Source organism: Rhipicephalus sanguineus, chromosome 8 (genome assembly GCF_013339695.2).
Source record: "Rhipicephalus sanguineus isolate Rsan-2018 chromosome 8, BIME_Rsan_1.4, whole genome shotgun sequence".
Classification (NCBI taxonomy): domain Eukaryota; kingdom Metazoa; phylum Arthropoda; class Arachnida; order Ixodida; family Ixodidae; genus Rhipicephalus; species Rhipicephalus sanguineus.
The window spans coordinates 80,080,509-80,098,378 of record NC_051183.1 but is presented as its reverse complement, the minus strand read 5'-3'; the positions used below and the strand labels follow the sequence as shown (position 1 = coordinate 80,098,378).

At 46.6% G+C, this 17,870-nt stretch overlaps 1 protein-coding gene across 1 annotated transcript; it reads right to left on the bottom strand.

The window, feature by feature from the left end:
* Positions 1-5,696: 5,696 nt before the first annotated feature.
* LOC119402166 (neuropeptide-like protein 31) lies at positions 5,697-12,371 on the bottom strand. The gene is made up of 2 exons (XM_037669287.1): positions 12,314-12,371; positions 5,697-6,081 (listed from the first exon to the last, which is right to left on the bottom strand). The coding sequence occupies exons 1-2, from the start codon at positions 12,323-12,325 to the stop codon at positions 5,794-5,796; spliced, it is 300 nt and encodes a 99-aa protein (XP_037525215.1). The 5' UTR covers positions 12,326-12,371; the 3' UTR covers positions 5,697-5,793.
* Positions 12,372-17,870: the final 5,499 nt, after the last annotated feature.

Sequence of the window (17,870 nt, the reverse complement as noted above, 5' to 3'; positions counted from 1 at the left end):
GACGCAGCGTTTTTCGAGGCCGTTATTCTCTGCCAGTGTGGCGGAGCTGGCCCAGCGGCCGACAAAATAACAAAGTGCACAGCTGAAAGCCGAATTCTGACGTCTCGGTTCGCCGAGCACCGAAAGTGGTCCAGCATTGAGGCTCTGGGGCGGAAAGAATGAAAGAGGGCGAGGAAGATGGTGGAGAGGGAAGCGGGTGGATTAACCCCCGCTCTCTCTCTCTTTCTCTCTCTCAGTCTCCCTCGCGGTCCAGCCGGCATACCTTGGAGGACCGCTGCTGCCCACGTAAAATGGGGTCAGATGTATTGAGTAATGGTGGAGGGAAAGGAACTCCGTAGGCACGGTCGTGGTGCCGTGGCACGCACGGTGCAAGCCACGAATGTAGGCACCTTACCTGTTTCTACCGTATTGCTTTGTTTCTCTTTTCTCGCGGAATTCCTGCTGGTCAGTCGTTTTTCTCTTGGTTCCAGTATTTCACGCGTTATGACGTTTCATCTTTTTTCCTTGGCCTACGGGTTTTCAGAATTCCAGCAGGCTTCGTGCGAGACTGCTTCAAGGCCACTTCGGCCCGTTACGATGCATCGCTGATTTTTCTTCATGGGTCCTTGTGTTTGGCGTGTACCGATGGGTGCACGCGAATTCGCGTTCGATAGGAACGAATGTTTCTTTTTAAGCCGCCGTATCGGAGAGCGAGAAATAAAAGAAAGCGCTGACTCATGCGGCTTGGAACCAATCGAATTTGTTTCGGCAATGGAATATACCGGCCAGTGTTGTACGGCCTGCCTAGGTTCACGAGATTTCGCCTGGGAGAAAGCTTCCGCCGGATTGTTTGTGACCAGTCTATTCCGTGAAGAAAAGTTTCGCACGCTTGAACCTCCTTCGCACGAACGAGAAGTTGCTCACACGGGAAAGTGAAATCACGCTACCAAGTGAAAAAAAAAAAAAAGCTACACGCAAGGTGGCCGTGTAGTTTTAAGGAACAAAGCGGCGCTTGCAAGTAGGCTCCTTAAATGAGGAAAAAAAAAGAAAAACAAAAACAGCAAAAGCTTACGCCTGAACATGCGAAGCAATTACATAGTGCCAATAACAGGTTTTGCTTTTTGCGCGGGGTCACTCACAGGTTGTTGCATATATGCCTGAAAGATGTTTACGCTGCGCTATCTCGTGACATATAATTAACGTATATGTTAACCCTAATTTTAGTACCTGAGTAATAGCACGCAGTACACAGCACGAAAGAAATTATATATATATATATATATATATATATATATATATATATATATATATATATATATATATATATATATATATATATATATATATATATATATATATATATATATATATATAAAGTACATTTGCAGCTGCCTTTTCGTTCTTTTTTGAGACACAGTCGCACGTTGCTTCTCACTAATATCGACAGGGCGTACTAAGAGATAATTATTTCTCATTGCACTGTCGAATAAAAAAATATGCGATGATGCACTCACTCACTTGTCATTATCTGATAGCAGAGTCTCAGTTTAGTTACACAATCGTTTTATACTTCCACTAATGTGACACATTCATGAATAGTCACGAGTCGGATTTGACAAATGCAAAACTGATTTTTGCATTACTGCTTATATGTCCACGTAAAAAAATAGTCGGAAAAACTGCGTTCAAAGGTACGGTACCTGTAGCAGTCAGTATTCTCTACCGTATGCTACACCGACCTTTGTTTTCCATTTCACCCTATTTTTCGTACATGCATTCGTGAAGTACCCAAGGGAATGTCGTTATTCACGCCTACGGTTGTGCTTTGGCGTTGGTGAAGTGTTAGAGGATAGGTGCGTGCATCCAATAGACCAGTCTACTGCATGGTTGTGAAAACTTTAGTCAGGTGGCATAAGCCGAGTGCGTGACCTGAAACCCGTGGTCCTTCCACCGAATGCACGTTACGAAGTCCGCGTTCTCGTCTTAACAAGTCCGCTTTATTTTTAGCAGGATTAACTTTGTCCTCGCTCATTTCCATCGCTGCATTTCTGAGGATTGCTAAACGACCCATAACATGGAGGTTCGCTCGCGTGTGAGGTACTGAAACAAGTTTGTGAGCAAGTACGTGCTTGCACGTATATGTTCCACATCGTAAATATCTCACATGAACATGCAGCCAATTCCATAGGGACAATCACCCAAACTGAACATTCGGATACAGCAAGAGGTTCACGTATAGTACTAGACCTACGCGACAATCTATCGGATTCTGATTTTCAAAATAAAAAAAGACTACGATTGATCTGTCAATATGACCTCGAGTTCGACCACAAACTCGACCTTTAAGGTCGTATCAGCTAGAATGAATATCGTTGAATGTTAGCACCTTTAACGCTGTCGCATGTACTTTCAAGCGCTAAGTACACACTTTTAGGCGTTACTCAAGCTTTTAAGCTTGAAAGCAACGAAGCAGGACGGGCGTCCTGTAAACGGCTCCGCAAGATGGTCTCACCAGTATCCGCAGAAGCAGCATTTAGCCGTAGAATCCCTTAAATCCGAGACCGTATCCGCCGAAGCCACCATATCCCCCATATCCACCATATCCGAAGTAAGGCGCCGCCCTCTGGTTGTCGAAGTAGTAAGTGCGGCCAATGCCAAATCCAAGTCCGTAGCCGCCGTAGCCCAAGCCGTAACCTCCGTATCCGCCGTAGCCAAAGCCGTATCCGGCTGAGGCCATAGCCACGAGGGCAAGGACAACAAGGAAACACACCTGCGTTTAGGAGCATTCATTAAACGAAACTTTCTGAAAACGCGCTTAGTACAAGGAAGCATTGGACAATGGTATGCAAGGAGCGAGTCCCATTTTTTTATCTGTGGCTTCACCGATGAGATTTTCTCTATTGTGAGATTTATGAGAACAGGTGCTGCACAGCATGCATGAGAGGCGCGATTGACTAGATTCATACTCTTTTGCCAAGACGACACATAGTGATTGACGGATGCTCATTTTGTAGTTGACTTTAGAAACAACGATGACAGAAGCAGCCTGAAGCAGTCATGCCTTTGAATGGTTTTCGCGCAAGTGCCTGAAACCTATAGGGATAGGGTAAATTTGATTGAAATTTAGTCCCTCTGGAAGGTTAAGACTACTGACCAATACTTGCATGCTTAGACGACAAAATGCGGAGGATCTGACGCATGCAAGGTAACGTCAGGCAACCAACATTGACAGGTTCATTGTCAGTACTATGATAAGCAATAACGACAGGAGCCTGGATAAACTGCCACATGGCTATAAGCTACCAGATGACGCTTTTCTGTCAACACCTGATTTCTGGCTGAGGAAGCTGCCCAACAAAATCCGGAAACAACACCGATCTTGCGGCGACCCCAACTTACGGTGACTTTCATATTGATATCCTTTTGTGTCTTGGTGACGGCGAGACTCGGTGCAAGCCCGTCAAGTGTAAGAGCCTTATATACCAAAACACGCCCTGTGTACAGGTCACGTGTTTCTTGTCGTCGCGTGGCAACGCAACATACAAAAATGTAGCCTAACCATCTTCAAGGGTCACAGACTCTACGCATATTTCCGTCTTGTCCCTCGATCTTCAAGTGTCCACCATTTGTTTTGCCTTTTTCTTTTGTTTCCTTAGTCTAACTGTAAAAATTCCAGTCCCACACGTCACGTGTCCAGGTGAAAGCTTACGCTGGGTCACCGGGCACAGCGGCGGCGATCCTGAAAGAGCGAGAAAGAAACAAATAATTCAACAGCCGGAACAACTGTCGACACACATTCTAGCGTAAGAAGCCAATTTCGCGCCAAACGCTGTCTTGGCGTGATTGCTCAAGATGACTGCGTCCTTCCACGAGTGAGTAGCAGTTTGTCGTACTTACACGTTTCGAAGCCATGCTTCTTTTTCCTCTTTGCTTCTTCACACGCTTGCGGGGTTAACGAGCCGTCCATTTGCCTGAATGCCGGGGGGCGGGGTCTTCGCAATCTAGAGTGAGCTGAAAACTGGGAACGGTGTTTGACTGCACGGTATGACTGGCATTATGGTCAAGGACCCGACTGGGTTCAACGGAGTGCAGTTGTAACGTAACTGAAGCGGTGAAAAGAGGGGAGGTATCGTGTAGTGCTCTACGTCACTGGCCACTCTGTATTTAAGCACAAGAGCTTCTCTTTTGACAAATAATAATAATAGCTAGAGTTTTACGTGCCAAAACCACGATATGATTGTGAAGCACGCCGTAGTGGAGGACTCTGGAAATTTCGACGATCTGGTATTCTTTAACGGGCATTGACACTACACAGTACATGGGCCTCTAGCATTCTTGTCTCTATCGAAGTGAGACCGCCGCGATCGGGATCGAACCCGCGACTATTCGCTCAGCAGCCGAGCACAGTAATCATTGTACCACCGAGGCACATCTCTTTTGACAAACCGAAGAGAAGACTTCAACAAAGCAACAGGCTTCCAAGGAAGTCTCGGCTCAGCTTTACAATATTTCTCTTCAAGAGACCGCGCGTTACACTTCTGCACGCTGATATTTCTATGTCATTCTTCAGAAATATAGAAGGAACATCCTGGAGCTCTGCTTATCCGGCTTGCCCGGCTTACCCATAGGCTTCGATCAAAAAGAAAAAAATATAGATTGGTGTTTTCTGTCATGTCGACTGTACTTTATTTTTAAGGTCTCAGTTATACGAAAATAGAATCGCTGCACATTTTCTGAACCCATTGTAGTTTATACTTGGGCAGATAGAAAATATGAGCAACAACAACTTTGAGAGATGGACCTACTGTCTCGAATAGCCATCAAATATGTGAATCTGCTTATCAGCAATGACTTATCTTTTTAATAACAGCACTGATTCCCTAAACTATCAGCAGCCAAAATCTATTTCCTAAGCTGTGTTCTGCATTCCAGGCAATACTGCCATCGTCGGAACTTGATCTTATGTCGTGCTGATACTGCTACGCAGCATGCTCCTGTTCTCAATACGAATGATGCTAATAAAAGCGATATTACGAATGTTATTACAAATCCTCCTGGAACGATTCCTGCACCAAAAAAGTCCGAGTGTACGCTAAACAAATGTATCAACGACGCTTACGCGCAATACCGGGGTGTCAGCACAAATTCAGCTGTAGTGGCGTAATACCTGACAGTAAAGCAAAACAACCCTGCAAATACCACTGAGGGGCGATTGCGCAAGTGCAGCGATTGCATCGTGGTGTGTAAAACTGCGCACATACCCTGTTGTGTGGAATTCGAGCGTGCGTGCGTTGAATGGACGATGTAATAAGGCGACGGTGTGACAACGAAATGACAGCGTAGAGATGTGTATGTATGTATGTATGTATGTATGTATGTATGTATGTATGTATGTATGTATGTATGTATGTATGTATGTATGTATGTATGTATGTATGTATGTATGTATGTATGTATGCATGCATGTGTGTGTGTATGTATGCATGCATGCATGTATGTATGTGTGTATGTATGTATGTGTGTATGTATGTATGTATGTATGTATGTATGTATGTATGTATGTATGTATGTATGTATGTATGTATGTATGTATGTATGTATGTATGTATGTATGTATGTATGCATGCATGCATGCATGCCTATGTGTGTTCGCTTTCACAAGCGATAGAAACCTAGAATTAGGCCTTTGCGTAATCGTTCCGAACAGGCCAGCTCAATTTCGAAAATCAAAAATGCGTTTATTTTCCTACTCAGACACTGTACAACTACTTCTAGAGCATCCAATCAGAGCAATAGCCACCGAAAGTATCATCCCTAATAGCCGTAGCCTCCGTATCCACCGTAGCCGCTGCGTCCACCGTAGCCTCCATGTCCACCATATCCACCGCGTCCACCGTACCCGCCATATCCACCATGACCGTACCCACCGTGTCCATAGTGGGCGCGCTGGTTGTCGAAGAAGTGAGTGATGCCATGGCTGTACCCACCATGGCCGTGTCCACCGTAACCACGGTGACCACCATGTCCTCCATGCCCACCATATCCGTGATAGCCGGCATCAGACAGGGCGAAAGCAAAGGCGAGAAGGACAGCGCTGATAACCTGTCGTATTGGAAAAGATAACGGGGTTCTAGTTCAAAAAAATTTGGAGCCGCTTAAGCTTCGCCTTTAAGAGTTGAACGCGATAGCGATATCCTGCCCCTAGTGCGCACTTCGAACACTACGAGTGTTTAACAGAATGCGCGCACTAAGGTGTGTGCCTTATGTAATGGGTAGCATGCTTTAAACCAGAAACTTTTTCGATGTTGCGATGCACCCACTACATGGCCTTAAGGGAATACGCGCAGTAATGTGTGTGCCTTTTGTAATGGGTGGCTGTCTTTAAACCACCAAGTCGTTAGAATATTGACATGGTGTGACGCCCGATGGCAATGTACGCTTGTACCACGCAATATTACTGAGATATTACATCTCGTACTGTGACACTTGTATACAGGATGCGCATTTTTGGGAAGCATGAAAGTTACTTTCAGTGCAGCGCAAAGCAGAGGCTGCAAAGATGCCATTCTGTTTTGGGACATCCTTCAACGAACTGTTCAAAAATATTTTAACATTAACTCGCATACTATACGTTACCTTCTCCCAACGTCTCTTGATGAAGTGCCCTTTGACATGTTTTTCCTTATGGGACTGCACAGTCTGTGGAAAACGCGCATGCAAGACCGTAATGCAGAACCAACCGCTGCTTCAAGTATGCATTTCATGCGTATGGCTCTCCATCTAAAGGACATTTACGAAGAACTTGACATAAGACCGGACTGGCACCCCATCTTGATGAGGTGTTCATCCTTACCAGCCTCCACGTGTAACAAGCTTTGAAGAGTGACTTTTCCTGCTTCTCTGGACTTGCACAGTATATATGCATGTAAGCTTTTGAATGCTTGTGCAGTGCTTGTGCGATTATTGTCGCTAAGTGAATGCATCACTACGTCATAGCGTTTGTGATAATTTCAAATACGCATTATAATAAATACCATGAAAGAAAAAAAAAAGAGGCGTGGCTGTGTAGTAGAACACCTGCTTGCCACGCGGACGGCCTGGGTTCGATTCTCACTCGGGCCCAACATTTTTATTTATTTATTTATTTGCAGCTTTTTCGATTTTTCGGTCACGGACAAGATGATGATTTTTCGCTCACAACCAACGGTGCCTACACCGACGGCGGAATTTCTGCGATACGAGCTCTTCAACGCTATCGCGTTAAAATTCTACGATAAACTAACACAGCAGCTGCAAAGGTGGCTTCGGCCCTCCCTAGGACAGTGAAGCCATCTCATAAGTTTGTTATACATTGAGATCTTGAAGTCTTTTTCTACTAAGCACGACCCTCTGATCGTCTCCTGCAAGGGGTCTTAGCTTGCCGTTTAGTCAAAACCTTCTCATGCACAACTTCTCTTTGCATGTATATCTATGTTCTATAAATCAGCCTGGCCGTATTTATAATCTTAAGGTTCTGCTCTAGAATACAGGTTAGCGATATCACAACGCAACAAGGCCGGGACATTTTTTTTAAACTCGTTCTCACGGTTTCATAAAATGCTCCTGAGCACGATTTCTTGTAAGCTGCAAGTTTCCACTTCACGCTCTAAAAACAAAGCAATGAAAGAGGTTTTCAGTGCCTAACCGATACAAGTGCTACGTTGAAACAACGGGTTCCAGGCTGAAGCTTCTCTTGCTCGCACTGTATGGGTCACTAACAGGGCAGCGAGTCCTATGTTCTCAAAGGATTCATGATAAGCGCCAGATATGTCGAAATTTTCTTTTTAAAAATTTATCAGCGTCTATCTATAACACACCCAGTAATGCAGCATGGTATCAATGAGCGGTTTTTTCCTAAACTTTTTAAGTAATGGGAATGACAGTTCTGGCTGTGGGCGAAAACATTCCCGCCTCCATAGCTTTAGAACAAAAATGTGTCTTCTCTGTGCTTGTATACTGACGAAAAGCATTTGAAGCACGCGAAATCTTAAGAGAAATCATCATTGATGAGGAGGAGCGTGTCCACGTGATCATCAGATTAACTTCCCGCCATTTCTACCTCACAGAACTGACATCACGTCGCCTAAACAAAGGGATGGTCTAAAACGAAACGTCACCGAGTCGCGATCAACTGAGTAAGCCGAAGAGATGGCTTAAAATGAAAGCAAGTTTAAGCCAGAGACTCGCAAAGTCAACGTTCTCGTTTTAATCTCAGCGTAGCTGAGTGCTCGTTTGTTTCAATGCTTCATCGAGAATGCTTCATCAACAAACACCGGAACACTCAGCGAGAGACAGCCGCCCTTAAGCTGAACAAACACACGCGGCTCAATGAAGCACTGTACGCCCACTCATGAAGACCCAGCGTTCCGATTACTCGCAAACGCTTCCCTCCCCAGCATCGTACACTCTTCTTCGCCGTGCAGAGGGATTTGGGTAATGGGAAGTTTTCTCTCCGAAATCTCCTGTTTGTTCCGGACAAACCCGGGCCACCGGGTCCATCTTCAGGTGTAGATGGAGTCCCGGGGAAACTTGAAGAGGAGGATAATGTGGCGGAGGGGGGTAGTTGGCGTTTCACGGATCCCTAATGGACTCTACCGTCGTGCCACCTATTCTGAGGAACTTGCTCTCAGGAACCACTCTAGCCTCGACTTTCCTCGGTTATCTGAAAAAGGAAATCGAACTCCCCTTTTCAGCGGGAGTTGCGACGCGCTTTGGGAACCATGTGAAGGGTTAGTGGGCGTCTGAGGATCCGTTCCTGTGGGAAAAAATACTCGAGCACTCTACCGCGCGCGTGAATGGGGCTGAGAACAAAAGGAGACGCGCGGCACGTGGAAGGTTCAAGCAGCACCAAGAAATGCTTGAGCGAAATGTGGCTGCCCTTTCGTTTTCAACAATTAAGGGAAAGTGTAGCTCCAGTGCTGCTATGTTGAGCGAAGACTATAGTTGCGTGACGCGCAAAAACATATCTGAGCAAACCAAACGGCGCCCTATTGTTCCCATTGATCGTCTCGATTTATATGTAATCTATATTTGTAACAGGGAGAAAACGGAAAACTGGGAGAGCTATCGGCAGCGTTTGAAACATTTAAATGGTGCTAGGAACTAACGCGTTACACAAATAAGCAACAACGAAACCAGAACGTCGCCGCACGTCTTGTCAGGAGTCTTAATTCTCCACCAATGAACTCCCTGACGCTGAATCACCTGATTCAAGGCACGTGTTTGGAGCGTACGAAAAATTCACACGAGCGCGCCTGTCTTTAGCGACACTTTACTGCAGCCGGTAGCGCGAACCACGAAAATAGAGAAGAAACAAGCCGAGCGATCGCTTTTCTTTTTTTTTCGTATTCTGTGCATCATTTCTCCGTCTTCGTGATACGCGCTATCCATTGCAATACATCGTAATCAACGCACCTGATCTTCCGTTCTCTTTAGCGACACATGATGGCTGCTCATAGGTCTTATCTATATGACTGTTTTTACTCATATGCCGGACTTATACAGGCCACAAGACCATTCGTGGAAGCACATCTATGTAACAAAGCATGAAGACGCTGAAAGGCTTGTGCAAACGTGCTGTTTTCGTAACCCGCCTTTGAGAAAATCACAGCCCAAGCGCTTCGTACAGATGTTTAACTAGCGAAGCTGGAACGTACGGCCCCTGCGTTTATGTTCTTGGTTAATCCCGACGGCTCATTAAAGTATTTCTCGATTATTGGTCATGTTTGTCCAGACATTAATTGGTGTTTGGCACACGTGAGTTGCTTTCTTCGTTTTTAGTGGACAGGTGGTGAGTAGTGAGGCTTGACTAAATTGACTAGTTTTTGCGCACATAGGACAGAGAAACTTTTGATTTCGCCTAGCGATATACAGCTTCGCCGTAGTATATCTGGACCTCATAATCTCAAGCGTGCCCCAATGATATCTCGGACATCGGAAGCATTCGGTATTGGTCAGCTTCGCCGCTATTAAAGAGCGTTACAGCACAAACCAACAAGACGTGGACGGCTCACATAAAGGCTTCGCTGAATGGGCGATCTGGTAAGAAAAAGTCTATACACAAGGGATGGATGCTCGAGCCGACGTTTCGGCAAGTGGACTTGTCTTCTTCAAGACTGGAACCTTCAAGGCTGTAACCTTGGACAAGTGGACCTGTCTTCTTCAAGGCTGGAGCAGCCTTTAAGAAGACAAGTCCACTTGTCCAAGGTTACAGCCTTGAAGGTTCCAGCTCTGAAGAAGACAAGTCCGCTTGTCGAAACGTCGGCTGGAGCACCCCCCCTCCTGTTTACGGATTCTTTCATCGCAAGCTTCCATCTTCCACTTCCTGCGGTTTTTTACAGCGAAAGCTGTTATGAGATCATTTCACCGGCCGTTTTTGGCGCCGTAGTTGTCCGCCGCCGCCGCCGCCGCTGGTGTCCGTAACCAGTATCGCTCGAAATAAGAAAAAAAACTAAATAAGAAAAAAATTCCAGGATGAAACGAGGTTCGAACCTGGGCCCTCTGCGTGGGAGCCCAGTATTCAACCTCCGAGCTATGCCGGTGCTTGAAACTGCTTTGCAAAAAGGTCCTATACAGGCTTCATGTCGGGAAGGAACCACATTAGCATATGCAATATAGCGTGGTAAAAGAGTAGAATAGGCACCAAGCGTCGCACAACGCGAATTCTGTAACCAGGCGTCACACAATGCGAATTGCGCAACGAGTAGGTTGTTGAATGCTTCCAACCCATTACAAAGAGCTCTGCCATAATTCTTCATCGTCATCACGCACAGCATCAACAAAGTGCGCATAATGCCTTACATGCGTTTAGCAGGTACCACGGCTGTCTGTAGAATGACGAAAAATGGCACAGTGCCTACTGCCCTACTTCTAAAAAATTACAATGATTTATAGCGTAGTGGGTTCCTCGCAAGTGCACTTCTGTTGGTTGCCAAGGAAGCCCATAAGGCTCCCATGATCCATTTCCTCAGGGTCTCAATAAAGTAAATTCTCTCTCTCTCTCGCTCTACGTTTCTCCGGTTAAAGTGTGTTATAAAGTGTGGTGGGACAGTTAAATAACGACCGGGCGTCACACAATATGCATTACGTAACTAGTGGGTCGTTAAAGCTTCCGACCCATTACAAAGGGCGCAACCATAATTATTCATTGTCATCAACCGCTGCATCAACAAACTGCACATAGTCGCTTACATATGGTACTTCGCTTCTCCGCAGAACATCGAATAATGTCGTGCTGGGTGCTTCCCAACTTCCCAAAAATTACGCTTTGTGGCGTAGTGGGTACGTTGCTAATGTACCTGTATTAGTAGCCACAGGAGAGTTTATAACGGGCTCTAGAAATGCCGCTCTTCCAGCTTTCGCTGTGACTGTGCTGCGCTTACCGCGCAGGCCTGGCGTTTTTTTTTTTTTCGATTTGGTAAGGTAGTTTAAGGAGACAGCCAACATCATTGGAAGGAGCCAAAATGACGGCAAGCGCGTTATTTCCTCCAATTCAGGTTAGTAAATATGAATACAGAGCACGGAAGGTGAGCAATATGTAATTCTACCACTTCGCTCTTTGGCGACATTGACAGGAATCCAACCCTCGACCTCAGAAGGAGAACGTCAAAGCAAATGTGTTACAGCCTTCATGCTTCCAGGTAAGGGGGAAGTACCAACTTGTGTGGCCACTTCCTGTATGCATTGATAGTTATTCTATGGTCATGACCATGTACGATACGTATGTCCATTCCGGCATGAGTTTCTCTGCAGCACGTGTGCAACCTCAAACATAGTGTACACTTTCAATGTTAATTCTCGTCCCTTTCATTTAAAACAAAGAAGCATGGCAGAAGTAATAAAAATTGGAGATTCTGGTACAAAATAAGTCTAGAAGTGACTACATGCCAATGTGATGCAGTTATACGCTAACCACCGATACTAAAGAAAACGTTTTTACTTGAGGCGTACTCGGATGCACGATACCCCAGATGAAGCAAAACCGACGTGTACAGTGAGTTTCAATTGCCACCACGTGACACATCGATCAGGGGTAAGACGGAAAGCCAACGAATTGCCTTGTTCAAAGTGTTGATGCACTCGAAAAAAAAATGCTTTCGCTTCAACACACAGGATAAGCCGACTCCTTGTCAGGTTCATAAGGCATAGGTTCGCACTAAGAAAGCGCATTAAAAGGTATATGCGTGGACAGGACCTAGGATGACTAGCCAAACAGAGGGGGCGTTTTCTTCTTTTTTTATACCAATACTGCCACTTTAGCGCGAAGGAAGGTTTAGACGTGTAAAACTTTACTTACGAAAAGCTTCATGGTAAGTCCTGCCGTCGACTCTGTGTCGTTGCTGTCGAGTAGACTGCTGCCGTTAAAGAGTGACTTCATCTTTATATACTGCTAGCGGACCGTTAACAGGGAATAGGATCAGTCACCTGGCGATTCACTCTCGCGTGGACAAGTGAGGCGTGTTAAATTTTCTTTTTTCTTCGTGTTCGACTAAAACGTTTTGTTGCGGTCCGCAAGGTACAGCTGACCTACAGTGCAAAGCACACCGAGAAAAAGAAGAGGCAAATGCGTCGTTCTGCTTCGAGGAATACCAAAGAAAAGAAGAAAACCCACTTGTGCATCTTTTTTTTTTTCGCAAGTACGCTTTCGTCAGCACACATTCTTCATTTTCGCACTGCCAGGCTCGATACAATGTTACTGTTGACAAACACACAGGTCTACATCTATACAGGTGCCTCACATCAGGGCTGTCGGTACAAATCTGTCAGGCCAGCAGTTTACATATCCATCAAATGCGTGTCAAAAAAATTCAACCAGCTCCGCTTCGCGGACACCGATGAAATTGCGAAGCTGGTGGCGTTCCCTTCGGCAGGCTAACGCATTTCTATGTTTTGCAAGTCTTTCAGGTATGTTGTATCACTGCTCTTTATTAAACAACTCTGTGTTAAGCTTTGAGGTGGTAGTATAGTTTCAATGCATCTTGAGCATACCACTCTTATGCACAGGTTTACAAAGAAGCCTTTGCGTAAGATGCTCCGATAAGCTGTATCACTGCTCTTTATTAAACATTCTTTGTTAAGCTTTGAGGTGGTAGTATATCCACCACATTTTATAACCACGCAGTGTCGCGTGACAGTGGTGCGACTGTGTTAACACGCACGCCATTTGTTGGGCTAACTGTTGCCTTCTTCCTTTGTAGTGGAAGTTGTGTGCAGTGGGATTTACCCAATTTCTGTGGCACACACGCGTTTATGATGATTATAGTTTTCTGATAGGCCGCGCAGATTTCTGTGGCACATACCCGTTTGTTAACATTTTGCCTTCATGAGGGTAGCCAGCATTGCTAGATGGTACTTGCGGACCAAGCTGGCCCTGCATCACAAACCCCTTTCTGTTAATGTTTTTTCCTTTCTTCCTTCATATTTAGAGGACCAGCGGTGAGTAGTGGGATTTACCCAATGTCTGTGGCGCATACCCGTTTATGATTCCCACAGGGTTACCACGGATCCCGGATATGAAAGGCTCGACCAAGAACAGCTTGGCTGTTGAAAGATTCCCGCACAAAAAGAAGCGCTATTTGGTAGATGCGCTGCATCCGCCAATTTCCACTCTACTCAGGGTCACGCAAATTACACAGCCAAGTTGGCACGCACACTCTCATATAGAGAACCAGCGAATGCGGCGGAGTTCTTCCGCTAGTTATTGCACGGCTTGTTTTATAGCGTTAGCTGTTATGACATCACAACAAGGGCCGTTTTCGGCCACACAGTAGTCCGCCGCCGCCGCCGCCGCCGCCAGTGTCCGTAACCACAAACGCGCGAAATAAAAAAAAAACCAAATAAGGAAAAATATCCGGGATGGAACGAGGTTCGAACGTGGGCCCTCTGTGTGGTAGCCCAGTATGCTACCTCAGAGCCATGCCGGTGCTTGAAACCACTTTGCAAAAAGAGCCTATACAGGCTTCATGTCGGGAAGGAACCACATTAACATATGTAATGTAGCGTGGTAGAAGAGTAAAACAACAACCAGGCGTCACACAACGCGAATTCTCTAACCAGGCGTCACACAATGCGAATTGCGCAACGAGTGGGTTGTTGAATGCTTTCAACCCATTACAAAGGGCTCTGCCATATTTCTTCACTGCGATCAGCCACAGCGTCAACAAAGTGCCCATAATGACTTACAGGTGTTAGCGGGTACCACGGTTCTCCGCAAAATGACGAAAAATTCCATAGTGACCGATTCCCTACTTCACAAAACCTATGATGATTTATAGCGTAGTGGTTCCTCGCAACTGCACTTCTATTTGATGCCACGGAAGTCTATAAGGCCCCCATGATCCATTTCCTCAGGGTCTCAATAAAGTTCACTGCCTCTCTCTCTCTCTCTCGCTCTCTCTTTTTCACGTTAACATATGTTATAAAGCGTGGTGGGAGAGTTAAATAACGACCGGGCGACACACAATGCAAATTGCGTAACTAGTGGGTCGTTTAAAGCTTCCAACCCATTACGAATGACTCAGCCATAATTCTTCATCGTCATCAACCGCCGCATCAACAAACTGCACAAAATGCCTTACAGATATATAGGACCTCACTTCTCCGCAAAATGACGAATAATGTCGTCGTGAGTGCTTCCCAACTTCACCAAAATTATGATTTTATGGCGTAGTGGGTACGTTGCTAGTGCACTTGTATTAGTACCCACAAGAGAGTTTATAAGGGTCTCTATAGAAATGCCGCTCTTCCCGCTTTCGCTGTGACTGTGCTGCGTTTTCCGCGCAGACTGGCGTTTTTGACATACCACAATTAAGCAAAGAGGTTGTGCAAGTTGGGCTGGCGATATAAATAATTTCCTACCGACTCATCTTACATATAAAGCTGCGCACAAGTTCTGGTATCGTGGATTTAAAGGTTACGTGTTTCTAATTATAATTTATGAGTCTCCGTCCCTTATAAAGCATTTCACGGCGTTCTTTACACCGTCATACACTTCACATTGATGGCACCAGTATGCAGCACATTGCAAAATAAAGACGTTTCGTTCCAGTCTGCGCCGTGTCGAGTTCGATTTCATTAGATTCAGCGCCTCATTAGGGACGGACAGACGAAGACACCTAGAAAGCCCTTGGAAGCCGCCATGGGCGTGCAAACAATTCTATACAAGTATTCTTGCAGAACATTTGTATGTAATGTTTGGCCACATAATGTACTAAACTGTTCAATCGTGTATGCAATGGTGGCACTGTCTCGGTTTTTTTAAAGCTATTATTTTAAGTAATTCATTATTCAATATCCATTTGTACAAGGAAGTCCTACATCGCCCATACAAAGGTCATTCGTGGGTCATTAATAGCAATACCAGCTTTTTCGAAAAACAGTTTCGCTGTAAACAAATATCACACGCTGACACAATCCGTAGTAGGGACAGCACATCTGCAAGGCAATAACATTAGCAGAACAGGTGATGCATCTATAGATGAAAAAGTTTCTATACCAGTGTTGGTCATCTCAAGGCGGCACGCATCGTTATCAGGCGCCTGCCAACGGACACACAGCCGAAGGCCTTGCGGAAGTCCTCGCATGCCATCATAAGCTCGGCGCTCTCTTCCAGCTGGGTCGGACGCAGGTGCGCCGCGTGGGCGCACACCTCCCGCACGTAGAAGAGCTGGTAGAAGAGCTGACTCTCGCTCATCTTCCACGTTCCCCACGTGAAGGCGTCGTGGTGCCACGACTCGCCCGCCTTGAGGGCCCGGCCGACGACGCGCAGCGCCAGCTGCGGGTACAGGACGTCCGTGAGCTGTCGCGGGTCCTCGACGCACAGACGTCCGAGCGAAGCCACTGGCACGACTTCAGAGTGGCCCTCGCTCTCGCCCCGCAGGCAGAGCCGCTGGACGAGACCGTCCACAAGGTGGATGCCCACAAGGTGCGCGTTCAGGAACAGGGCATCAGTGCCGCACTCGAGCCGCAGCTCCGAGTAGACGGCGGGGGCGAAGACGAAGGAGCGAGAGGTGACGCGGACGTTCTTGTCAAAGAGCTCCTCCCGGTGAGACCAGGCCTACGAGGTAGATTTCGTTGACGGCAGCGAGGCAAAAGTGAATGTTTAGCTCTTACACGTAGTAAGTTAAGCTAACACTAACCTCAACTATCAGATACGAGATTTAATTCATCCTCGCGCTGCCATTTGCTAGCTTCCTGGTTAGCTAAATTGGAAGAGCGACTGCCCCGGAAATGCGTTTGTCCCAGGTTCGATACCCATGCCAGGAAGAAGATTTCGGCAACTAAGAAGCTTTCTGAGAAATTCGTATGGGTCTTCTAGTGGCTTCGTGGTAAAAACGGGTGTTTGTCAATTTCCATTTTTTCATCCTTTCGCCACCTTGCGGGATTCTGCAGAACTGATCTGCAACTATTAGATATCTGTGTATAACGATAGCGCATTTCGTCGTCGAAGTATCCGCGTTAATACGCAGGTATTTGACAAAAAGAGCACATCTGGCGCCACTTCCGCTTGTTGCTTTTTAGGATGCCCCTAAACTACCCAGAGGCTGAAATTTATTTCTGGGGTTGCAGTTGTGCACGAGACTGCAACAAACACGTTGCAGCGAGAATTTTGCGGCACGGTGCCGCAATAGCGGAGTCACACGCGTTTCATCCAAAAGCGGCCCTCGCTCGTTTCGCTCTTTCCTTCGCTAAGCACCTATCGTCAGCTCGCCTCTTCTCCTGGCCGAGTGCTCTTCCTCGGCGTGCGAGGAGCAAGAGCAAGAGGCCAGCAGACAAACAGGTTCTTCTGCTGATATGACCAGATGCGTGTGGTGACGTCACTGCCAACGCTGCGAACACCGAAAGGCCCAGAGAGGAGCACGGTATTCTTTTGCTTTACGCGCGCGTTATTTCAGCGCTACTAGATGCCAGCAAATGCAAGTAAACACCCCGTCGTCATACCGCAGGGTTTTGCGCCGGGTAGGCAGCGATGGAAATCACCCGCACCGCTCCGCTTCACCGCCGACTGCTTTCGATAGAACGCCCATCACATCGATTGTCCTTTGAAGTGCGCGTGAGGAGCCATTAAATATCAGCAGTGCGCGCGCAACGCCAGCTATCCGTGCCTCCCGCCGCCTGGTTATGTAAAAAGAAGTCTGAACAGGAGGCCTTGTGGTTTCAAAGATCGGCATCTCCAGTGCCAGTTCCAGAAGTGCCCTTGTTTTAGTTTGCTATGCGTGAGCGTCATAGATGTTGAATTTCCCGCATTCAGCTTGCTGGAAGAAGAAGACGAACTTTAGGCCAGCGAGCGCGTGCGCCCGTTCTACCGGAACGAAGGAGCCATCTTTACGTTCTGGGCTCATGCGGACGCTAATAAACGTCTGTTTGAGCTTGTAAGTCCGCGTCGGCTGTTATTTGTGCCACATATTTTATATCTGGTGCCGAAACCCGGGAGGCGACAGCCGGGAGCTACCGTCAAGGGACATCGCTGGTGGCTACCGACTGGAACAACAGCCGCGAACTACGGAGGCCAACAGATCAGCTGACCGCCATGGACAAGCTCAAGATGAAGAGGGCCACGCGAAGGGCCCCAAGCTTATACAAGAAGCAAGTGCGGTGCTTGAGAATGATGACGCGACAGTGCGACAGATCGACTCGATTTATGAGAGGCTCAAGAGCAACAACGAAGAGCGGAAGAGGATTAACGATGAGATGGAGAGACATAAGTGACACATTTGAGGCGGAGTACGCTACCGTGATTGAACACGAGGACAACGCGACCCGCATCTTAGCTGAGCTCCAGAGGAAACGCCGCCAGCATAGCGAAACATCTCCAGTGTCACCGCACATCGAAGTTCGCGACGTGCCAGCGGCTA